The following is a 24,653-nucleotide window of genomic DNA, read 5'->3' as shown; positions in this document are numbered from 1 at the left end:
CCAGATGCTGTTTGTTTCAGAGATTTTAGGACAGTCAAGAGAGATAATTAGTATTCAAAAGCCGCAGCTTTGGTTTACAAGTTGGGTGGGGTGGGTTCTCAGGGAATCACCAGGTCTGGGTGAATAGTGTGAGCCAGGTTGATGAAGACCCAGATATGGCACCTGCCTGCAGGCTCTGTGGGGGTGGGGTCTCAGAAAAGGACCAATGTTCTCTGCCTGTCTGTCTGGCAGAAAGCTGCCCCCACCCCAGCTCTTGCCCTGATGCCCATCAATGCAGTTCCTCCCCGTATGTCTCTGGTGCCTTTCAAGCTGCTGCCTCTGTGCTGGAACTCAGAGGGAGTAGCTGAGTTAGTCTGTGCACAGCCCCTTTAAGAGGAGCCCATCTCCCTTAGCCTCAATCCTGCTGATTTTTACAGCCAGAACTTATGGGGACTTCTCTTTCTGGAATTGGAACTCTGGGCTGAGGGGCCTGGTGTAGGGCTGGGACCTCTCTCACTCCTCGAGGGGGATTTCTGTAGCCGAGATACCCCTCCCAATTTTTATCTACCACACATACTAGTGGGACCAGCCAGTTCTGCGTCTGCACTCCTCCTATTAGCCGCAGTGTGGCTTCTCTAAATCCTTAGTTGTAGGACTTCCATTCAGCTAGATTTCAGGTGGTTCTGAATGATGGTTGTTCTGTAGTTTGGCTGTAATTGTGATGTGGTTGTGGGAGGATTCAAGTACCACATTCACCTATGCCACCATTTGACTGGCTAGGTACCTAATTTTTTAAAAACTCACTTTGGAGCAAAAAGGGTAGGCAATTATTATTAATAGTATTTTGTATATCAATTAAAATTATACCTTTTTTTCAGATCAGCAAAAAATATTTTTTGTGTGTGTACCACAGAATTTTAGTAATTAGTTTATGTGTACAATGAGATGAAAAAGGTTGAAAAGCACTGATCTAGACCAGTGTCTGCCAACCACCAGGCGGCAGAGCAGTCACCAGAACTTTCAAGCTGGTCTGCACAAGAGTTAGCCATTCTGATGTTGTATGACGATTACAGACCCAATGATCTTTGTCAGATTCACTTATGCTCCATGTGATTTCTGCCTTAGCAGTCCCTGAAATAATTCTCCTATTTCCACTGGTCCCCAAGTGTAAAAAGGTTAGAAACCTCTGCTGTAGATGCTACTGAGTGACAAATGAGCAGGGGGTGGGGGGGTGTACGCAGTGCGGCCATGCTGGACAAAAGGATGACTCATGTCCTGGGTGGACAGGGCGAGATTTTATCACACCACTCAGGATGGCATGCACTTGAAGTTTTATGGGTTGTTTATTTCTGGAATTTTCCATTTAATATTTTTGGACCACAGTTGACCATAGGAATTAATACTGTGGAAAGCAAACCCAAGAGTAAGGAGGGGCTACCAAGTATTGTAAATTATTTTACCTTTTTTTTCTTCTTTCTCCAAGTGAGAGGTGGAGAGATAGATTCCCTTATGTGCCCCGACCGGGATCCACTTGGCTAACCCATCTGGAGCTGATGCTCTGCCCATCTGGGGCCATGCTTGCAACCAAGCTCTTTTTAGCATCTGAGGTTGGAGCCATCCTCAGTGCCTGGGGCTAATGCACTTGAACCAATCAAGCCATGGATGCAGGAGGGGAAGAGAAAGAGAGAAGGAGAGGAGGGGGAGGGGTGGAGAAGCAGATGGGCGCTTCTCCTTTGTGCCCTAACCAGGAATTGAACCCGGGACTTCCACATGCCAGGCCAATGCTCTACCACTGAGCCAGCTGGCCAGGGCCTGTTGTCCTTTTCCATTTGAGAATCTTTGCAGCTGTCATCAGTGCATAGGAGAGGAAGAGAGGAATCCCAGGTGAAAATGTGAGGATTGACTCTTTTCACATGTCATGGCTCAGAATGGACAATAAGCCATTTTTGGATTGTGGCTTAGAATCTTTTCTTGGCTTTAACAGCACTAACAGATCTCTTGTTTTGTTGTTGTTGTGTGTGTCCATGTGGTTGTACAGGATGATGTCCTGACTGTGATCCGAAGAGTGGATGACAACTGGGCGGAGGGGATGCTGGGGGACAGGGTCGGAATCTTCCCCCTCCTGTACGTGGAGGTAAGGCTCTCTGGCTTCTCTTCTGCCCGTGTTCTGACCCGACCTCGGAACCCTTCTCTCAGAGAGAAAGAGGCTACTCCACGGTAGTCTGAGATCAGATGGGGTTTTATTCACCACATCAGTGCTTTAAGAATTGCCTTGGTCAGTTTTGAGTGGTCTGTCCCAGGCGTGGCTGCGAGCCATCTCACCATGTGGGCCACAGAGGAGAACTCCCAGGTAGATTTGGCCTGGTCCTCATGGGGAGCCTGGGCCAGCACCCACGCTTCTGAGACTCTCCTGAGTCCTGGGCACTCATCGCCTTAGAGTTTACACGGAGCTGAAGGAGACGTTCCCAGACTGTGGGCAGCATCGTCCTAGGACTCTGGATTATTGGGCAGGTTCATCTAACTGTGAGTCCCTAATGTGAAGACAATTAGAGGCTAATTTGAGGTCTTAATTTCCTGTCTCTTTTCTGTAACTAAGAAGCACTAGGTTTCTAGTGAGTACATTATGGGCTCTTGCAGAGTGGTAAGTGTCTTAGAATGCTTGACTTCTACACCACTGGCTCACGATTGTGTGTGTGTAAGAGTGTTTGCCCCTTGAGTGTGTGTGCCATCTGTCATTATGTGTCCACATGAATGTCTGTGAGTTGACCACATGCATCACCCTGTCACTACGGCAGTCATCTCTGGTAACAGGCAGAGCTGGGACTTGAACACAGGTTGTTTTGCTCTGGACATAGTCTTTTACTCTCCTGCTGCCCACTAACAAACCACAGCTCACTCAGCTTAGTAGGTGACGTGTCAGCTTTTTCACACCTACCCAGTGGTGTGTGGGCACTGGTGGCTGTTAAACAAATCTGCTGATTCCTGTTGCTTACAGGTCAAGATCAACTGCTTTCACATGGCATTCAAGGCCCTTTGCAGTTTGACCCTAATCTATTTTTCCAGCCTCTTCACTCTTCACTTGTCATTTCCTACTCCTCTTGTCTAAATTTTCTGGTCCTCTCACATTTATTTTGGATAAGCTGCCCAGGACATTCTGAGACCCTCCCACAACAATAAGTACACACACACACACACACACACACACACACAGCTTCTATAGTACACCTGTAAAATTCACAATTTCCCTAAGACCATGTGAGCTTCCATTTGTGCCTTATTCCTAAAGGGGTGTTCTTTTATGTCCCACTGCTTAAGACAAAAGAACTTGATGCATGAATACCACTCCAGCACAGTGGAGAAGAAAAAACTTGTGCTCTCAGACATTTCTGCTGGTAGAAATTTTTTCCTAGGCAGATCCTTAGAAATGTACTCGCAGGCACATACAAGAATGTTCAGAGAAACTTTACTGTGATGCTTTAAACTAGAAACTGTTCCTTGTCCATCTGCAGTGGACTGAGTAAATGAAGTAGGTCCACACAGCAGAAGTCTGTCCCGCAGAGAACGTGAGCACAAGGTACTGCACTTGAGAGCCTGGGTGACTGTCACAGACAAATGTTTGAATGAAGCCACACACAAAAAGCATGTGCTGTATGATTTTTTCAAAAGTAAGTTCAGAAGCAGGCAGAACTCTTCCAGGGTCATGGAAGTCAGAGCGGTGGTGACTTTAGGTGTGGGAGGTTTTATACCTTGGTCTTGAGGGTGGTTGCACAGGTGGAGCAACTATAAAATGGCGCCCTTTTCTGGGGCAGCTCCAGGCAGTCAGGGGTGCAGAGTGCTTGTGCACAGGTTGGGGAGGCCAAACAGTTGGGCTTTCTAGTGACTACAGACACATGCAGAGGCTAAGCCAGCAAGTCACCCATCTGTGCCTTCCCAGGGACTGACTCCCTATTCCCTGGGAATATTCTTTTCAAATATTCCTCCCTCTAGGCCAGGGGTCCCCAAACTACGGCCCGCGGGTGGCATGCGGCCCCTGCCGCACTTCCGGAAGGGGCACCTCTTTCATTGGTGGTCAGTGAGAGGAGCATAGTTCCCATTGAAATACTGGTCAGTTTGTTGATTTAAATTTACTTGGTCTTTATTTTAAATATTGTATTTGTTCCCGTTTTGTTTTTTTACTTTAAAATAAGATATATGCAGTGTGCATAGGGATTTGTTCATAGTTTTTTTTATAGTCCGGCCCTCCAACGGTCTGAGGGACAGTGAACTGGCCCCCTGTGTAAAAAGTTTGGGGACCCCTGCTCTAGGCTATGAAGGAGGCACCTTCATCTTTCTGCCCATGTGGCCCTTCAGGTCCCATACTTCCATTCACAGGCCCGTCTCTGCTCTGAGCATAGCCTCCTCAGGCCCTGTGTGTTTCTTCAGAGAGGCTGTGCCCATGGCCCTTGAAGCTTAGGTGCAACAGCCTCCTTCAGAAGCAATGGCAGGCTCACCTGAGCTCCTGCCTGTTCTGTCTCCCAGACCTGAGCCATGCACGGTCATGGGGTGGGTCTGTCCTCTGTCCTGCTGCCCCAGGGCAGCCCACCCTGTCCTGTCTCCTCCCCTTCTGCTCTGGAGGCCAGTGATCAGAGCCCTTTCTGGCCTCCCACAATATGTCTGGTCTGCCCCCACCTGAGGGAGAGAGCAATCAGGGGTACCATGTCCTAGCAGAAGAGAGGGGGCTCCAGTGGGGCACCCACATTCCAGGGCAGCTGGAGCACAGAGGACTGACTGTGGTGACAGAGTTCAGCCCTCTCTGTGGGTGTCAGTAGTTTGCCTCTGTTTTGGTATTGAATGAATCCTATGTGATGTGAGGGAAACTGGTGGTGTGATGCTGCTTATAGAAAAAGTGAATTAATATGTATGCAGTAATAAAGAAGACAAACACTAAATTCTTGTAACACCTAAAAACAACAGTGGCAGTTACTGATGACACCATTTCCCATTTGAAAGTCTTTCTTTTCAGCACAATGATTATAATTACACAGACAATTTTGCCCTAAGCCTTATTGATTGTGATGCTGAGCTTAGTTGTCTTGCTCGTGTAGCATGGTTCTCTTCCTGTTGCTTCATTTTATTTTGTTTTATACTGCTCACAAAAATTAGGGGATATTTCAAAATGAACATGAAGCGATCAAATGTCCCGTAATTTTGTGAGCAGTATATTTTATTTTTTTGAGAGGAACAGGAACATGCAGCTGCTCTTGTGTGTGCCCTGACCAGGGATGGAACCAGCAACCTCCACACTCTGGGTGATGCTGTAACCAACTGAACTGTCTGGCCAGGGCTTAATTTTTATTGATTTTCAGAGATTTCTCTTTGGAGAAATGTCGATTCAGGTCCTCTTCCCATTTTTGATTAGTTTCTTTGTGTTTTTGGTGTTAAGGAGTATGAATTACTTATATATTTTGGAGATTACCCCTTTATTGGGTGTGTTGTTGGAAAATGTCTTTTTCCATTCCATTGGTTGTCTTTTCATTGGTTAATGGTTTCCTTCACTGTACAGAAGCTTTTTAGTTGGAGGTTGTCCCGTTGGTTTTTTGTTTGTTTCCCTTGCTCAAGGAGATATATCCAAAAAAATGTTGCGAAGGGCAGCATCTAAGACTTTAGTGCCTATATCTTCTTTTAGGAGTGTTATGGTTTCTGATCTCACATTTACATCTTTAATTGATTTTGAAGTTTGTGGATTTGTTTTGTTTTTGTATATGGTGTAAGAAAGTGGTTTAGCATCATTATTTTTTGCATAATTTGTCCATTTCTCCAGCATTATTTACTGAAGAGACTGTCTTTATCCCATTGCATAGTCTTGTCTTCTTTGTCATAGATTAATCGACCATATAGCTGTGAGTTTATTTCTGGACTCTCTGTTCTGTTCTGTTGATCTATGTGTCTATTTTTATGCCAGTACCATGCTGTTTTTATTACTTTAGCTCTACAGTATAGTTAGATATCAGGTAGTGTGATACCTCCAACTCTGTTCTTCGGTCAAGATTTCTGTGGCTATTTGGGGTCTTTTGTGGTTTCATATAAATTTTAGGGTTAGTTGGTCTAGTTCTGTGAAATACGCCATTGGTATTTTGATGGGAATTGCATTGACTCTGTAGATTACTTTGGAGTATGGACATTTTAACAATGTTAATTATTTCTACCCATGACTATGGTATTTGTTTCTGTATTTTTGTATCTTTATTTCTTCAGTATCATCTAGTTTTCTAGGTACAGGTCTTTTACGTCCTTGGATAAACATTTTCCTAGGTATTTTTTGATGAAATTGTAAATGGAATTGTTTCCTCATTCATTTGAATTGCTGGATCTTTCTTATTTTAAACCTTACTTACCTGAATAATCACCTCAATTCGCCAGCCTCCTAAGTAGGGCCTCACCTGTACTGATCAATCACCTTGAAGAGATATTAGTAAGGCTCAAGGGCAAACCTGGAGGGGACAGATGGAAACAGAGGCAGCTCCCTGTAGTGGGCGGGGTGTGGGTCACCCTTAGGGCTCCCAGTAGCCAAGGACTCTTGCCCCTTGTTGGGGTTTCTGTTATTTCATGGCAAGGCTCTGGCATTGCTTACTATCTTAGGAGATGTGTGCTTCTGGGGATAGCGACTTCCTCGGGGGCAAAGCCCCCACCCCAGCAGCTGCTCCACAAGTATTTGTTGAATGCATGGGACAATATCAGTCTTAGACTGTTGGCAATTGGCATTCCAAATGTCCAAAGTTCAGTGCCCCGAGCAAATAGAAGTTTGGCACAGTTAACAGCTGTGAAGTTATTAGCATGTCATGGCAGTAAGAGGAAGGGACAGAAATGGCCTTCCACTTGTGGTAACTGTAGCCTAAGCTCTCCTAGAGTTAGAATTTGCCTGACCTAATTTCCATGCCAAAAAAAATATATCTGTCTGATTTAAAATGAACCCAACCCCTATAATTTCCAAAGGTGGAGAGCTACATCCATGGATGTGTTGATTTTTTCTTTTAATTAAGTGGGAGGCAGGGAGGCAGAGAGACACACCCCACATGCACCCTAACCAGGATCCACTCTGCAAGTCCCCTATCAGGCAATAATCTGCCCATCTGGGGCATTGCTCCGATACTCCGTACCTGAGCTACTTTAGTGCCTGAGGCAAGGACATGGAGCTATCCTCAGCACCTGGGGCCAACTTGCTGGAACCATTTGAACTACAGCTGTGGAAGGGGAAGGGTGGGGAGGTGGAGGGGTGTAGAAGCAGTTGATCCTCCCATGTGCTCTGATTGGGAATTGAACCTGGGACTTCCACACACCAGGCTGATGCTCTATTGCTGAGCCAATCTGCCAGGGCCCAATGTGTTGATTTTTAACCTACAGATGTAGCAACACCAAAAAGCAACCAGCGCTCTGCAGTAGGTGCAGTACTGGCAGCTGTGGTGTGATGGGGCAGAGGTATGAGTGGGAACCTGGCGCTGCTTTGTGAGCCATGGGATTTGGAACACATGACTCACTGTGTCTTAGTTTCCTCATCTATAAAACCACCATGTTGGTTTTGCCTGAGAATTTTGGTGTAAGGGCCAGATGAGACTTTGTGGTGACGAAGATGGATCTTGGATGTGTTTGGCTGGTGGTCTTCACCGGGCCACTTGTTTTGACCAGCTTGGTCAATGTTTTGGTTGCTTTTCTCCTCAAAGGCTGCCTTCCGGGAATGACCTTCAGGGAGGAGGTCAAGGGGTGCCAGAGTTCAAAGGAATTAGTTACTCTGTCCTTGCCTACCCTGGCTGATAGTCTAGTCTCATCCAGAAGGAAATGTTCTACAACCTGGAAGCACTGGTCAATGAGGCTCAGAGGTTTTTGCCAGCCCATCTCACAGATGCGGCAGCTCCTGAAATTCCTCCTGACAGATGTCTCAGGCAGGTAAAGGCCATTCTTCATCTACTCCTGAGTCTGTGCCCTAGGAATGGTAGGCCAGCCACCATGTTGGTGACCCGTCCTGCACTTGGTGCACTTGGGGGCAGCAGCACGTGGAAGGAAAGGCCACGCGACTGCTGTCCTTGGTCCTGTGGGTATCTATGGGTAGTGTGAAGCCAGAACCACAAAGCAGAGTTCTAGATGCTTGCTACTCAAGTGTGGTCTGTCAACAGTGGCTGCTTTGTCTCCTGGGAACTGAAAGACATGCCAAAACGTGGGTGACATCCCACACCTACTGAGCCAGAATCTACATCTTTAACAAGCTCCCCAAGTACAACTGAAGACCGCACTTACTGAGAGCTGTCCCTGTGCTCCTGCCACATTGGCAGCACCTTGGAGCCCCGATCATGTCAGGTGCACAGTAGAGACTCGTCTGAATGGTGTTCCCATGGAAACACCCAGTGGCTGCCTCTATTTTCATTGTGAGCACTTGGTCCTGCATGCCTGTGGCTGGGCTTGCTGGGTCTCCATGGATGGGAAGACATGCTTCCTCCTTCAGGTCTCAGGTACAGATGTATTGAGACTGAACTTTCTGCCTCTGAATGGGATGGGGGAGCCACTGTGCACATCTGTTTTCTCTGTTGTTTTTCTTGAGAAATGCTGGGACCCTCCCACCCCACTGTCCTTCTTTTAATGTTGTGTCTGGTATCATCCTGTACATCTGATTTTTCAATCATATTCCTTTTTTAAAGCATTTCTTCTACACTGATCCGTTCAAAGTCCTCTCACTCAGAACTTGTGGTTTCTTGGTAACCGTGATCCAACAGGCCCTGGTCTGATGCTTCCCCAGACCAAGTGCCCAAATCCATGCTGGCCTTGGGCTCACTGGAGCAGGGGTCTCATGGCTCATGTAGGAGCTATCTTTCTTCAACCTGGTCCCCAAATTCAGATGCAGCTGGAATGCAACAAATTCTAACAGGCCACTTTTTGGAATTCTTTAAACCACGGAAAGAAGGAACTCTTCAGTTCTTCTGACCTTTCTAGATGTTTGTATGCGTGGAAAAAAGAGTGGTTGTGAGGGACTATCACAGCCGAGCATAGAATGTTGAGGAGACACAATCTTGAACAGAGGGTTGCCGAGCCACAGAGCCAGAGCACAAAGTTCCTGGGGGAGCGACCTTGACTGACTGCTACTGTGCCATTGCCAGACTGGACCCAGGGAGGAGGGTCGTGTGTGATTGTGAGCTGGCTCTGCCCATCTGACGCCATGTCCTCAGTAGCACATGGACCGCTGGCTGGCTCCTGCACGAGGACCCCCAGAGCAAGAGGGAGCAGGTATGCAGTGGATGCCCTCCTTCCCAGGTGCCAGGGACAGTTCTCTTTTTTTTTTTTTATTCAGTGAGAGGAGGGGAAACAGAGAGATAGCCTCTCACATGTGCCCTGACAGGGACCCACCTGGCAGGCCCACTAGGGGCGATGCTCTGCCCATCTGGGGCCGCTGCTCTGTTGCAACCAGAGCCATTTTTAGTGCCTGAGGCAGAGGCCATGGAGCCATCCTCAGCGCCCGGGACAACTCGGGCCATGTCAAGTAGCCAAGTAGCCAAGTCAAGCCATGGCTGCAGAAGGGGAAGAGAGAGAGAGAGAGAGAGAGAGAGAGAGAGAGAGAGAGAGAGAGAAAGGAGGGAGAAGGGTAGAGAAGCAGAGATGGGTACTCCTCCTGTGTGCTCTGGCCAGGAATCAAACTTGGGACATCCACACACTGGGCCGATGCTCTACCACTGAGCAAACCAGCCAGTGCCTACTTTTCTGATAAAATGAACAAATGCATCAAGATGCTTAAGCTTCGGGGTAACACCTTGTTTCCATTTTGTATAGATGTTCAAAATGTCTTTTTATTTCTATGGAAAACAATAAAAATTGGAGTTATTGAATGTGTTGGTTCATCACTGACTTTGTGTTTACGTGGATGATGAAAGCATGGTCTGTCTGTGTGGGTTGCAAGAACCCACCTGAGATACAGGTCAAGTGACCCCACCTGCAGTCAGAGCAGCAGAGCCTGTTTTTTCCCAGGTGAGCATCTTGAGGTACTTGTCTACCTAGCCACACCCAGCCCCTCATCTCACCACTGGCAATCAGCGGCCACTCCTAGCACGTTCTAATGCTCTGCTTGTGAGGGAAAAGAGGGGAAACCTCCACATTTGTCCACTGTCTCCTCAGCTCTCTCTGAGGGTCCCCCACACACTGAGGCTAGGCCCCAGCATCTGTTTAGTTTCCCCAGTTGGAGAAGGAGGAGGAAGTGGAAAATTATGGCTGCTCTGAGCGGGTCTGATGCGAGAGCCACTGTCAGGGGAAGATGCTAGCGGGTGCAGGTATCCTGCAATAACAGGCCATGTGGTCAGCACGTGTGCACCCAGAGAGAGGCTCTTCAGTTGGAAGGCGTCAGGTTGCCGTTACCAGACCCGTCCCCGAGGGTTGTGTCGTGTGGCTCATTGGCACTTGTTGGAAAGATGGTGGCAGCTTTCCTGGACAGTGAGCTTTGTGTCCAGGACTAAGGCTCAGAGGTGGAGCCTCCCACTGCACTTGTCAGCATCTAGCAGGCCAGGGCCCCTGGCATTGATGGTCAGTTACTGAGCAGTTTTCTGTCTGTGTCACTAGCTAGCTAGCTAGCTATCTCTCCAATAAGAATTCACTTGTCACCAGCAACAATTCAGTAAAGAAGACAGGGCTGAACTGTTTCTCACATCAGGAGGCCTCCGGTGGGAAGTTCCCACGCCTCTGGCAGAGGCTGGGGCTGTAGAACTCCTGATGAAATGTTGAGCCTTCACCATTTGGAAGCAGACGTTCTCACTTCCCTATAGTTTGTTGGAAGTTCTGTCTTCAGTGGGAAATATATCGGCCCACCCCTGCAGCACCCGGCGAGGGCTTTGGACTAAGGCAGGAGTGGAAAAGACGTGATGTCCCTGCTCACTGGTTCTCTGTGGAGAAAGAGAGGGCAGAGTGGTTGTTTGGGAGCAGCGCCTGGAAGACCTGTGCTGGTGGTGAGCTTCATGCACTCGGTAGGAGCTCTGCAGGCAGAGCAGTGCCCTAGGCTGTATCTCCGCTCCACTGGGGGCCCATGTGCTCTGCATGTACACAGTGGACCTGTTGAGTTCTCCGTCTCCTGATTTTGAAAGTGGGATTTCCAGGACTGACTCAACAGAGGAACGGGGGAACTAAGTGAGACAGTCCAGGTCTGTCGCTTTGGGGAAGGGAGGAAATTTTAGCCCAGCCTCAGGCATGTTATTTCTATAATGAACTTCCATGTGGAGGGACAGGGCGGGTACCATTTAGACCACAGGAGAGGCAGTTTGCTGCCTGCTCTTCTGTTTTGCTCTTGGCCCTGAAAGGTGGGTGCAGCACACGGGGGTCCAAGAAGCTGACTCTGGAGAGCAGCACGCAGGGCTGTGGCGGGGAGCCGGTGCCTGGTGCTCTCTGAGCCGTCACTGCCGAAGGAGCACATGAAAAGCAGACAGAATGGAGTGGAACAGCTGAAGCAGGAGGCAGGAAGTAGGAAGTGTTTCAAAGTAAACAGCCCTGGACTTAGAGCACATGTTTGGGGCTGGAGGACTTTCCATCACCTTTCTGAGAGATGGGTCTCTATAATGAGGCGCTGAGGCCTGGCCGGCAAGGACCCACTACAGTGTGGGGTGTGTCACCAGCCTGGCCATCCCTGCTCTCTTTGCTTCCTCTTTGTGGGGCTTGTCCTTGTCGTTTTCAACTTAACAAGAAGCCAGCAGTAGCCTGCCCTCACAGTGCAGCCTGCGCAAGGGCAAGTGTTCTCACGGCACGGGCTCGGAGTTTACTAACCCAGGCCTGACACCAGGCTCCTCTGTGTGGTGGTGTGGCCCCTCCTGGTCCAGCCCACATTCTAGGCTTAGCCAGGGGAGATGGGCCTGGCTCTTGCACAGGTTGACCAGCAGGTGCACCGCTGGCTCCAGGTAGCCTTTACCTGCCGGCAAGGACTTCGTTCTTTGTGGATTTCCTGGCCACACTTGCTCTCTCTGTGCCATCTGAGACCTATACTTCATTCTGGGCTCTGTTCAGTCCGTCCCCCACACTTCAGGCTGCTCCCCACAGTGGCTTCTGTGGACATGCCCCTTCTCTAAACTGGCACCTTGGGTTGTGCCTCGCCCTTGGCACTAAACCCTGGTCTACACAGTCTTGGCTTTGGCTTCCTTTTGCCTTCTATGCCCCCACCAGCCTTGCTGACTTGTTCATGTTCCAGCCGTCCAGGAGCTCTGCCTCTGCCCGGATCTCTGAGGACGTGGAGGCAGGGGGCATGGGGGGCATGGCCTGCACACTGGCATGTCCACTCTCAGGGCACACAGTGTGGCCAGTGTGAAGAAGGGAGATAGCATTTTGGTGTGCCCTTACTCACCTCTCACTGTTGCTTACCACTGACCTTGGTGGTCCCTCCCTGGTCACTCCACGTCGTAGTCCCACCTTGGCAAAAAAACAACAACTGAGTGTTCAGTGACCAAGTTGACTCCTGTTCCATGCCCTAAATAGAAGGACCAACTGTAGGCCACTTCTGACCTCATGGTCCAGCTGTGGATGACATGTGGCGGCTGGCTCTGCCTGAACATGCTGAACGCTGGGTTTCTGGACTTAAGGCCCATTGGTCAGCCCAGCATGCTAACCCCCAGAATTTGGTCAGTGGCGGAAACATCATCTCTACCTCCTGTGCACGGTGGTCATCCACCCCTCTGCCCCCGTTACGGGAGGACTGTGAAGCTGCCCTGCTGACGGCACCTGGAATCCATTCCACTGCAGGCCCGCCTTGACGCTTTCTGCTCCGTGTGGCCAGGGCAGTGTGCAGGGATGCACCGGTTAGCAGGGGTCTGGCTGCTGGTGATAACTAATGACCTGAGACCTCGCTTCGCAAGCCTCTCGGAGAAAGGCCCACCTGTGCTTCCCTCTCTGGTCATATGGAAAAACCATGGCCAAGGCCCATATCTCGAAGTGAATTCTAGGGAAACAGGTGCTTCTTCAGAGTGAAAGGACCTCTCCACCTTTGCACCCATGGAGAAGAAATTGCCTGGGGCTGGGGACATCCTGTCTACCTCCAAGAACCGGTCTGCCAGCTCCTGGCTGTTTTTGCCTGTTGCAGGTCAGGTCAGCATGAACATCTGGCCTCTCCATCAGCTATATTCAGAAAGCAGGGCCAGAGCTGGCAGGAACTGTTCCCGGGGTGTTTTCCCACAGGGGTCACACAACTTACACCCCAGGCCAAATGTTCGGGAATGTGGGGTCTGGAAAGAGAAAAGGGGAGTGCAGGGGGGGGGGGAGATGGCTGTGGACCATGTGGGCCAGGCGGCTTGGCTGCTTGCTGGTTCCACCCAGCAGGTATGGGTGAGACTGTGGCTGCTGCTTTCGGACACCAGCAGAGCCCCTTGTGCAAGACGGGGGCATGTTCCAAGCCGGCTCAAGCCACGACCCCACCCCCGATCTCACCCCCTTCCTGTCAGGTGAGGATAAAACACCTGTTTAACTCTGTATTTCCTGCGGTTGTTTCAGGAGGCCAGCAGGCACTGACTCAGTTGTTCCTGCTGCTTCTGCAAAGACTAGGGAGAAAGACTAGACTTGTCCGAGTTTACCTAGCACAGTGGCGTTTATGTAACCCGTCCAGAGGGCATGATCCCAGGCTCATTTTCACGTCACGTTTCCTTCCTGGCCACACCGGACACAATTATGGGCTCGCTCTTGCTGCACTCCTTCAGTCACTGTAAGCTCCACCTTTGTTATGAACTTAGATTGGGCCAAGGGACAGCCTCCATGGGAAGGGGCCCCATCATGCACCTTGAATGAAAAACCTGTTCTAAGTGTAGGAGTCAGAGGTGCACTCTGGCTCCCAAATGATGAGCTGACCCCTAATCTGACCACAGGCCCTGCCGGACACCCAGCAGGAGTCCAGGGAACCTCTCCCACACAGGCCCTCCAGCATTCACTGGCAGCATGGCATGGCTGTCCTGGACTCGATCCCACCCCACCTTTCCTGGTCAGCTCAACCAGGATCCAACTCTCCTCTGCAAAGGTGAACACTATTTTGTGGAGAAGGTGGGAGAGTAGGGAAGGAGTTTTACCCCCAAGTCCTTGCTAAATTGCTGGAAATAGTGTAGTACTGACCCTTCAGGACCAAGGTTGGGTCAGCTCTGGGTCTTGACGGCCTAAGTGCAGGCTGTTCCTGGAAAGGATGTCTGTGGCTTCTAGTCACCCAGCTGGACTGTCCTGCCACCTGCCCTCACCCATGGTCAGAAAGCATGTTCTGGTCACCTACTTTGAATTCCCCTACCGGAGTGGCCACGTTGTGCAAGGCAGGCCAGGACCATGTTGCCGTGGTGTCAGATGAGGCCAGGCATCCCTTGTTCCTCTTTCTGGTCCCCGGAAATGGACAGGCCAGGGAAGCCTGGGCTCACGGGGCAGACCTGGCAGCCGGCCCTGGAAAAGCACAGCGGCTGTAGACACCCTGTCAGTAAAGTCTGCAGGCGGCACTCCAGCCTGGTCCGTGTCTTGTCCTGCACGGTACATACTGGATGCCCAATTAGAGAGATCTGACCGTTTTATAACTTTTTTTTTTTTTTTTTTTTTTTTTTTGTGACAGAGAGAGAGAGACAGAGAGAGGGAAGTCAGATAGACAGGAAGGGAGAGAGATGAGAAGCATCAATTCTTTGTTGCGGTTCCTTAGTTGTTCATCGATTGCTTTCTCGTATGTGCCTTGACCGTGGGGCTAGAGCAGACCGAGTGACCCCTTGCTCAAGCCAGCAACCTTGGGTTCAAGCTGGTGAGCTGTGCTCAAACCAGATGAGCCCGTGCTCAAGGTGGCGACCTCAGGGTTTTGAACCTGGGTCCTCTGCTTCCCAGTCCGACGCTCTATCCACTGCGCCACCGCCTGGTCAGACTTTTTTTTTTTAAGTGAGAGGCGAGGAGGCAGAGAGACAGACTCCCACATGTGCCCTGACTGCAATCCTCCCATTAAGCCCACTAGGGGACAATGCTCTGCCCATCGAGGGCTGCTGCTCCATTGTTCAACATCCAAGCTGTTCTTAGAGCCTGAGGTAAGGCCAGGGAGCCATCCTCAGCACCCGGGGTCAATTTGCTCAAACCATTCGAGCTGTGGCTGCAGGAGAGGAAGAGAGAGAGAAAAGAGGAAAGGATGGAGAAGTAGATGATGCTTCTCCTGTGTGCCCTGACTGGGAATCAAACCCAGGACATCCACATGCTGGGCCAATGCTGTACTGCTAAGCCAACCAGACAGGGCCATATTGTTCATTTTTAAATGTGAATGCCAACTTGGAGAGCTCAGAATTACTGACCTAAACCACTCTCCCCTCTCTCACTCAGCTCAATGACTCCGCCAAGCAGCTTATCGAGATGGACAAGCTCTGCCCAGCTGCAGTGTCTGGCTGCCCTGCCGCGTTGCCACCGGACCCCAGCACAGTGGCCACTGGGGCCCCAGGTTCCATGTTAAGCAGCGCAGGGGCTGTCAGTGGCTTTCAGCAGCGTGTGGAGGGCAAGAAGAGCACCAAGAAACGCCACTCCTTCACCGCTTTCAGTGTGACTCACAGGTCCTCACCGGCTGCTGGCCACAGGCACTCCATGGAGATTAGTGCTCCAGTCCTGATCAGCTCCAGTGACCCCCGGGCTGTGCCCAGGATCGGGGACCTGGCCCCTCTGTCCTGCTGCGCTCCCTCCCAGGTAACATCCTTGGGGCATGGCCCCGGAGGTGCTGGGCATCCCTCGCTGGGTCTGGGGGCTCCATTCTCAGCTGGGAGCTCAGCATCCGTCTCCTGAACTAGCATGGAGGCCAAGGCAGCAGCACATCCTCTGGGGTCAATTGTGATTCCCTTCCCAGGGACTGCCCTAAGCCTTGGTAGGGGTGTATCCCTGTCTCTAACAGGCTAAACATGTGACTGATACTCCCAGCATTTGGTGAGGTGCTTTTCGGTGGTCTGCAACTCAACAACCAGGAATTGCATTATCTGTCTTGGTTTGCATTTGAGCTGTGCGATGGTGTCAGGGAGAATATCTTGGTTTAGTGCTAGGATGTTTTTAGCGTGTCTTTAACACTTGCCAATTCCTTTCCCTTTCAACAAAGACGGAAAAGGACAGAGATCAGAACCGGAAATGACTGTATCGTGCAGTACTTTTGTAATTCATGTGGGTTGCTCCTGTTTCTAGACATGGTATTGGTTCCACTTCCCTAGGAAAATAAAGGAGAGGGGAGGGGATGAGGGGAAGCAGGGGACCTTATTTTCAATTAGCCAGCCAGGGCTACCAGGGTATCTGTTCTCTGCATCCTGGCACTTGTAGGTACTAGATCTAGAGCTCTCCCCACTCTATGTCCCTAGGAGTTCTAGAAACAAGCAGGGCCCGTGGATGTTAGCAGTCCTGGGTTCTACAGTCCAGTTTACTTTAGGCAGCCCCCCTGGTAGAAGGGAGACACTTTTAAAAAAACTTGTGCCCCGCTTTGCCCCACAAAGATGTAAGTGCTGAATCCGCTTGTTTTAGAGATGAGTGGGACCCTGAGACCCATTTTCCATCAGTTTAACTTGAAGCAAAAGTTGTGGCCAGGCTCTGGACTTTTCTGACAGTCATCACAAAGGGCCAGAGGTCAAGTAGAGCAGTTTCCACCTGTCTCCCCATCCCAGTTTAATTCAGTTACTGGGGAGAGCCAGGGGTGATGCTGGGCAGCAGGGATCAGGGATGAGCTGCCCCCACTGGTCCCCAGGCCCAGTGTGCTGCCTGTGGTCGGGCTGCCCTGAGACTGGTCCCTCTCTTCCGCCAGTACAATACTGCCTGGTCTGTGGTGCTTTGTTGGCCTCATGTATCACACAGGGCTGCTAGGGGAAGCCAGACAGCAGGTCCCACATGGCCAGTGTCTCACGAACCCCCCTCCCCACCAGGCAGGACTGGCTCTGGGAGGGGGACCTAGTCCTGGAGTTGTGCAGCTGGAGGTCAGAGGTTTGTGATCACATGTGTGGAAAAATCCAGCATGGTTGCAGGCATGCTTTCCTGCACAAACAGAGGCCTCCTCCATGTGCCAGGCTGGCATTGTGGGGATGGCCCCTGGGCAGGCTGAGCAGGAGCACTAGACTCCTCACTGCCCAGGGGCATGGGGTGATGACAGCCCCAGCAAGTGTCTAGCCAGCCCCCTGTCACCCCTGGGCCCCTCAAGACTTGGTGTGTCCCTCCAAGCTGGGACAGAGAATGTCCTCACCAACAGGATGAATCTCTGGCACTTGTGATGACAAGGCCCAGACTAACCCTGTCTCCTCATATGTACCCTTTGCCTGCACACCAGGGCTTCCTGGGCCAGGAGGGCAGAGATTCTGTGAGGCCTCAGGTCATGGGTTCCAGCAAGTTTTCTTCTGGGGCACAAGGGTGGCTGTTGTCACTGACAATTATTGTGGTGGTTACTGAACTCTGTTGAACATGGCACGGTGTGCTTCAGGAGTTCTGAGTGCGGCCTGCCAGCCCTGGCTGGGCTGCCTGCTTGGGGGCAGAAGGGGACCTGGCAGGTTCATGTGTCCCTGCTCCCTGCCAGGCTGGCAGGTGAGCCTCACTGAGCAGCTCCAGCTGGGTCCAGAGACAGGCTCTGATGGGACCCGTGTGCCGGGGACTGCAGATCAGAGAGGGCTGCCCAACATGAGATGATCCTGCTGCTGTTTAACGGACTTGAGTCTAAAACCCTGTGGAGGAACACGGACCAAATGATGAGCAAGGGCGCCCACACTGCTGGCCACACACAGAACAGATATAGTAGCCGCATGGCCAAGGGAGCCCCCCAGTGGCTGAGTGAGGGCTCCTCAATGTCACCACACTTTCTAGCTCGCTTTTGCGTTCCTTTAAAGTGGAAATATGTACAGGGGTTGTGGTTTCTAAAGAAATGGGTCTAAAATGTTGCTGTGACCGGATGCCTGGGGTCCTAGCCGCAGCAAGCAGTGAGGCAAACCCCCGAGAGCTTACTGGTGCACCTCCTGCTTGGGCAGCGGCACCCCTCTCTGTGGCTGTGGCTCCCCCTACGCCGGCCAGGGCTCCCTCCACTGTGCAGCACACCTCGCCCTAGGAAGTACCAGCAGCATTAATTATTCTTGTTCGCAGATGAGGAAAACGAAGCCTGGACCTGTGAGTCTCAGAGCTCATCTCACAGCCCCCCTGCCCTGGCTCCAGCAGGAGTGGTATGGACCTGAGTCCAGGGAGTGATCTCACTTAACCATTGCTCTTCTGTTAAATGTTCAGGGTTCACCTCAGGCTAAAGGAGAAGGAGCAGGAAATGCCCGCCCGTCCCTCAGAGAGTGGCTGACGTCTGTGAAGGCAGGTCTGGGACAGGCAGGTCTACACAGTGCTGTATGAGGCAGAGTCCCCTGCTCAATGAGCTGTGTCACCTGGGAGAGTTGCCGAACCTTGCCAAGCCTATGGAAGTGCCATTAAGAGCCAAGTTCAGCCTTGGCCAGTGGCTCAGTGGATAGAGTGTTAGCCCCACATGTGGATGTCCTGGGTTTGATTCCTGGTAAGGGAACACAGGGAAAGTGACCATTTGCTTCTCACCCCCGCCTTCTCACCCTTCTCTCCCTCTACCTCTCCGGCAGCCAGTGGCTCAATTGGTTTGAGCGTAGCTCTGGGCACTGAGGATAGTAGCTCCATTGGAGTCCTTTAGCCACAGGCACTAAAAATAGCTCAGTAATAAAGGATCAGTTCCCGATGGGGTTGCCAGTCGAGGTGCATGCAAGGAGTCTGTCACTCTATCTCCCTTCCTTTCACCTAAAAAAAAAAAAAAAAAAAGGCCAAGTTCAACACTGTCCTTGCACCTCATGACCCAGAAAAGCTGCCCCGTCTCTTCGGGAGCCTCAGTTTTCTTCTTGTTAAATGGAGCAGTGGCGGTACCCCTGCTGGCTTGCTGTCAGGGGGAAGCGAGCAGACACAGGGTGGCCCCTCCTCAGGCGACATGTCATTGTTGTCTGTAGCGATTCTTTCTGCAGCACTGAGGATCAGGGAACAAACCATGAGCCCCAAGATGTCAGATCTGACTCTGGGCTCTGGGCGCCTCATCTGTCTAGTCATCGCTGTCTGCTGGAGTGCAAGCTGAAGGTTCTGGAGGGCTGGTGATGGGTCAGGGGTGGGTGGGGCCATGGCTGCCTGCAGTCACAGGTCCTGTCATCGACACCTGGGCTTAGTTAGCCTCCCTGTGGGCCGATGTTGACTTGGACTAGCAGTGCTTGCTGATCTGTCCCTAGTGCCAGGCTGTATGGGGCGGCCTCCTGGCCCCCTGCATACACCACGAGAGAGATCCTGAGGACCCACCTAAGACACACTGCAGCCATCATCACCCAGAAGACTCAACAAATTTGGCTGCCTGATTCCCCTTAGCATGCCCTGGCCATGTTCACTTCACCCTGACAGCTGGGAGGTGCTGACCTTGCTCTGTGTAACAGATAGGGAAACTGAGACTTTAGGAGAAGAGACTGGACAGCGTTTCCGGCCACTGATATGATTGGTCTGGAGTGTGGCCTGGTTCTGTGCACCTTAGAGCCTCCAACCCCCATGAGTGGTTCTGCCAAGTAGAGACTCCCCGCCTGTCTCAGAGCTGGCACAGCCCATCTCCCTTCCAGGCTGTGCACAGGTCCTAACTGAACCCAGGCTGAGTCATGGAGGGCGTTCCATGGCGTGGTGCACCCAGGACTTCAGTGCAAGACCAGGAGAATCCTGGGGCCCTGCAGGATGGTCAGTCAGCCTAGGACATTTCTTCCCTGGGCTCCAGAGGGAGGTGACTACAGGCTTTCACAGAGCTGAAACATGGTCCCTCCATGCAGGACCTGTGTAGGGTACCAGAGACCACAGTGCAAGGAACTCTCTAGAGGCCAGAGCATGGCTGCAGGCATGGTCATCACCCCCATTGCATGGACTCCTGCATGGTGTGTGCCATGCCCCCTGGGAGGCCTTTACACATCCTGATCCAAGGGCCACCCTATCAGTGGACCTGAGTCCAAGAGGGAGGGTGGCCGTGCTGTGTCAGGCCTGTGTGCAGGGATGCTGTGTGACCTAGAGTCAAGAGCAGCTCTGCTTCACGGGCCTTGTTCTCATGTCCAGGCCAGAGGGGCAACAGTTCCCTGGGACTACAGAAATGTGCCTCACTCCTTCAGGCCCAGACTCGGTTCTGCACGCTGGTCCCTCCTGGAGGGTGCCATGGGCACGGAGTCGCCCCTTCTCCCATCTGCATTGTCTCCTCCCAGTGCCTCTGCTGGAAGCCCAGCTGTCTTCCCCCACCACCGACACACATCAACTTGTTAAATTGTCCTCTGAAGTCCTACCTCTGCCCTCACCCCTGCTGCCAAAAACCAGCTGGCCAACGTCACACCAGAGCCCTGTGTCCAGTGTCCTTGCACCATTGTTCTCCTCCCTGACATCTCATCAGCACTGGACACTGTTCATGACTCCTTTCCTGCGCCTGTCTCCTGCCTTTGCTTCTGGAGCCTTCTGCTGGCTCTGGGCATTTTCCTCACCCCTCCGCCAGTGCCACGCCCTCTGACACTCAGTGGAACGTCAGTACCTCCCCACCACCCTTTGCTTGCTCTCCCATGGGGTTCTCTTTCAACCAGCAGCCAAGCACCAATCCGTATTAGTTCTGCCCTTGAGGTCTTTCCTGAACTGCAGATTATTGAATACCTGACAGCCCCACACGGACAGGGCCTCAGCTTCCCTGTACATCATAGAGCAGCGTGCTCCTCGCTCCTCACACCTCCCTCCCTCCTTCACTCCAACTCCTTACAGGTCCCTGAGCCTGAGGCAGGCCGGCCCAGACTCCGCGCTCCTCACACCTCCCTCCCTCCTTCGCTCCATCTCCTTACAGGTCCTTGAGCCTGAGGCAGGCCGGCCCAGACTCCGCGCTCCTCACACCTCCCTCCCTCCTTCGCTCCATCTCCTTACAGGTCCCTGAGCCTGAGGCAGGCCGGCCCAGACTCCGCGCTCCTCACACCTCCCTCCCTCCTTCGCTCCATCTCCTTACAGGTCCTTGAGCCTGAGGCAGGCCGGCCCAGACTCCGCGCTCCTCACACCTCCCTCCCTCCTTCGCTCCGTCTCCTTACAGGTCCCTGAGCCTGAGGCAGGCCGGCCCAGACTCCGCGCTCCTCACACCTCCCTCCCTCCTTCGCTCCGTCTCCTTACAGGTCCCTGAGCCTGAGGCAGGCCGGCCCAGACTGCGCGCTCCTCACACCTCCCTCCCTCCTTCGCTCTGTCTCCTTACAGGTCCCTGAGCCTGAGGCAGGCCGGCCCAGACTCCGCCCCCTGCCACTGCTGCCGTCCAGTCAGGGTCTGGCTGGGCTCCGACTCCAAGCCTTTTCTCTGACTGTAATTGTCAAGGTGATGGAGGTCAGACCCCAGGGTAGTGGACATTTGGCCTGCACTTGGGCAGGGGTCTGGGGGCTCTCCTGGGTGATGTGCTTAAGCAAGGATTAGGGTCCCACCTACATCCTCTCGTAGCTGCCATCTTCAGCACAAGGCCTCCACCGTAGAGAGGGGCATATAACTGCTTCAGCCTCGAGATGAGATGAGCTGTCTACTCTCTAATCGGCAAGAACTGGTCACCTGGCCCCAACGTAACTGTCCGGGTGCTGGACCCTGTGGAACTGCACGTGCAAATCACAGCCTAGGGTCTCTTCCCATGTGGCACCCTCCCTGCCAGGTTCGGGCTTCTCTCATTCCTCACGGAGACCACACCCCCAACTCCTGACTGGGAATTCATCTGTGTAAGCTTAATGTTCCAGAAATGCTTTTGGAGACTCCCTGCTGCCTCCAGACGGACTCTGCCCCTTAGCCCCAGATTGTCTGCAGCTCCCCTACCAGTCCCTGTGCACGTCCATGCGGTCTGTGTCCCCACACTGGTCTGATTCTGGCTCGGGTTCACCCCAGACCAAGGCTATGGTGTCTGACTCATTTGCCCAGGCTGTTCATGCCTCCCACTCTCTCTGCTCTCATCCCTTCCTTCTCCCTCCACACACCCCCACCCCCATGGAAACCTCTGTCCCCCTTTCCAGCTGTCTGCAATGTTTATCTCCCTCTGTGCTCCTGTGGTTCCTGATCACCTCTGCATCACTCAGTTTAATTCCCTCATTTTCTCTGGCCTACAGGCTGTTTTCTCTACATTTATCACCAGTACACTGCCTTTGTCACTGTGCATGGCGGCTACACCCCTGGGCTTCCTGGCTCTGCATGGAAGTTCATACCTATTCCATTTATTCTCAGGCAGGTGGGCATGGAACTGTGTCTGTCTCACTGAGTAGTGAATGGCCTTCCACATAAAACAACATAATATTGGAAATGCCGCAAGCGTACCCCCTGATACTCGCTCCCTGAGCTCAGCAGGGCGGCACAGCTGACAAGTGTCCATCTGTGAGCTCCCCGGGCTGTGTGGTGGAGCTGAGCTTCAAATGGCCCACCCGCTCACATTCGCACCCTATGAATTATTTTCCTCTGCCATTTGGAGAGGTCAGAGGGTCAGCTTAGTCCCTTATGAGTAACAGAGTACCTACACATCCCCTTTCCACTGGGGGTGGGAGGGTTGTTAGGGGAGAGGAAGTGAGAGAGGCTATCTAAGCCAACTGTCCTTTTAAAAATCCAGTTTCTTGTTTATAACAGTCATTGGAGCTAATTAGGAAATGATAACTTAACATCTTAGAATCGTTCTTTCATAAATCAAGTAAGAAACCAAACAGTGGCCAAAGTCATCACCAGACTGCCTGAGGAGCTGTCCCGTGAGTGCTGGTAGCCTTGGAACTTCCCGGCCGGTCCATGTGAGCAAGCTGTGCTGTGACGACAAGCAGCCCCCAATGCTCAGGCTTGCTGCTCACCGTACAGCATGTCTCTCATGGGCACCACAGTGCCCTCTTCTCAGACATTATCACACCTTCAGGCCAAGGCGTCCCAGCTAGACGTGCTCATCGATACCGGTCCGTAGCTGTTTTCAGGCCCCAGCAGAAGAGCCACATAGTTGTGACAGAGATCGTGTGACCCAAGGAGCCTAAAATACTGTTATTTCTGTTCTGGCCCTGGATGAGAAATGCTCGCTGACCTCTGATGTCAGGGGCAGGCAGGGCTGGGAAATGTGGCAGCCAGTGTAGTGGTTCCTAAAGTCGGGGTGCGTAGAGGTGACACGTGTCACTCCTGCTCATGCTTCAGTTACCAAAGCAGGTCTGACAGCCCCGGGCCAGCAGGTACCCATGAGGAGAAAGCCCCTCTAACACCATGTGCCCTGGAGTCTCTGTATCTGTTAGGAGGTGTATAATGCTTATTAGCCCAGAGGCTGGGACACTCAGGGAGGCAGAACTGCTGCCTGCAGACCATCACTGCGGGAAGAGCTCATGCTGACTCACCTCACTGAGGCTGCATTGCTGTGCCAGTGGCCTGCATCTGGGCAGACTCTCACAGGCTCAGGGACGGCATTGGCTGAGCCCGTTCCACCAACAGCAGTTGCTTTCACAGGACTTTGCAAGCTTGCTAGCTTCAGAGCCCAATGGCTTAAAATCAACTTCAAATAAGCAAACAGAAGCCTTTGAGACTTAGGAGAGTGCCCTTTAAAGTCAGTAGAAGTGTAGTGTTTGAAATTCAGCAGGGAAAATATTAAGAGAATGTTTCTCCATGTCTTCCTGTCTAAGAAGTGAGCTCCCAGAATGTCAACCAAGACGCACCCCTCCTTGCCACGTGTAGCCTTTCCCAAGGGGGGTGCAGGCATCTCTCTGAGTGCAGCTGGGCCTCCTCACCACCAGGAAAGACCTCCTGTGGGCGGGGGCCTGCTGGGCCTGCTGCAGGTGCCGCCTCCCTGCCTAGCAGCCCACAGATCCAGCTTGGGGCAGAGCTAGCATCCTCAGCACTTTGAGAAAGTTATACATTTAATTCCACACCTTATAAGGAAGAAAAAAATGAGGGCATGGGATGAATAAAAATCACCTCATCCTGAAGACCTCCTGTGGGAAGACTTTGATAAACCTGGAAATTACTGGACACCTTAACTCCTGGTTGCTGGTGACTGGCTCTGTTTTGTTTGTGATGTTCGATGTCACCCATGTTTCCTCTGCTGCTATGACAAGACAGGAACCACGTACACAGGTGCCTGCCACCTGCTGGCAGACAAGAAAGGGACGCATCAGGGAACCTCCCTGGCATCCCCTTAGCACCTGGGGAGCCCAGGAGCTGCCAGTGAGCTCTGGTGCCCTTGGTCCATCCTCCAGGTTGGTGAGCCCTGTGTTAAAGGAGAAGCCTGTGGCAGATGGAAAGAGAGGCACATGTGGACCCTACCTCAGGACCTACCTGGACCACCAGGACAGAGGACATAACGGCATGCCATCGAGCATGGACAGTGGGAATCACAGAGTCGGTCAGCACCAGCAACGCTGGGGCAGGTCAGAGCAGGGCAGGAACCGGAAGGGAGGTGAGAATGGCTCCTGGGATCACTAAGGCTGATTCCAGGTGGGTCTTCACATCTTTCTAAGGCTCTGGTGCACAGGCTTGTCCATCGTCTATCATTTCTGGATGGGAGGGCAATGGAGTTCAGAGCCTTCCCCACCTCACTCTGGATTGCTAACCACCTCCTTCCTCCCTTTTCTCCAGGCTAGGTCCCACTGCCCTCTCCCCCAGAGCACACTTGCCTGCCCTCTCTCCCAGCTGAGTTCCGTGCAGCACCCCCACCCCATCTACGTGGGGTTTGCCTTCCCTGACCCTCCCCTTCTCCC

The 24,653-nt window shown here is 52.1% G+C and overlaps 1 protein-coding gene across 3 annotated transcripts in view; it reads left to right on the top strand.

The window, feature by feature from the left end:
• Positions 1-24,653, top strand: part of SH3RF3 (SH3 domain containing ring finger 3) — a 188,481-nt gene that overhangs the window by 110,212 nt on the left and 53,616 nt on the right. Inside the window, exons 3-4 of one of the 3 annotated variants that reach the window (XM_066268546.1) lie at positions 2,018-2,113; positions 15,274-15,627. In XM_066268546.1, coding sequence (XP_066124643.1) covers positions 2,018-2,113; positions 15,274-15,627 — 450 coding nt within the window. The remainder of the gene's footprint in view (positions 1-2,017; positions 2,114-15,273; positions 15,628-24,653) is intronic. The other 2 variants (XM_066268547.1, XM_066268548.1) reach the window with 2 other exon arrangements.

The sequence above is a fragment of the Saccopteryx bilineata genome, chromosome 3 (assembly GCF_036850765.1).
Source record: "Saccopteryx bilineata isolate mSacBil1 chromosome 3, mSacBil1_pri_phased_curated, whole genome shotgun sequence".
Taxonomy (NCBI): Eukaryota; Metazoa; Chordata; class Mammalia; order Chiroptera; family Emballonuridae; genus Saccopteryx; species Saccopteryx bilineata.
The sequence above is the reverse complement of the archived record's forward strand: the minus strand, read 5'-3'. Positions and strand labels throughout refer to the sequence as shown.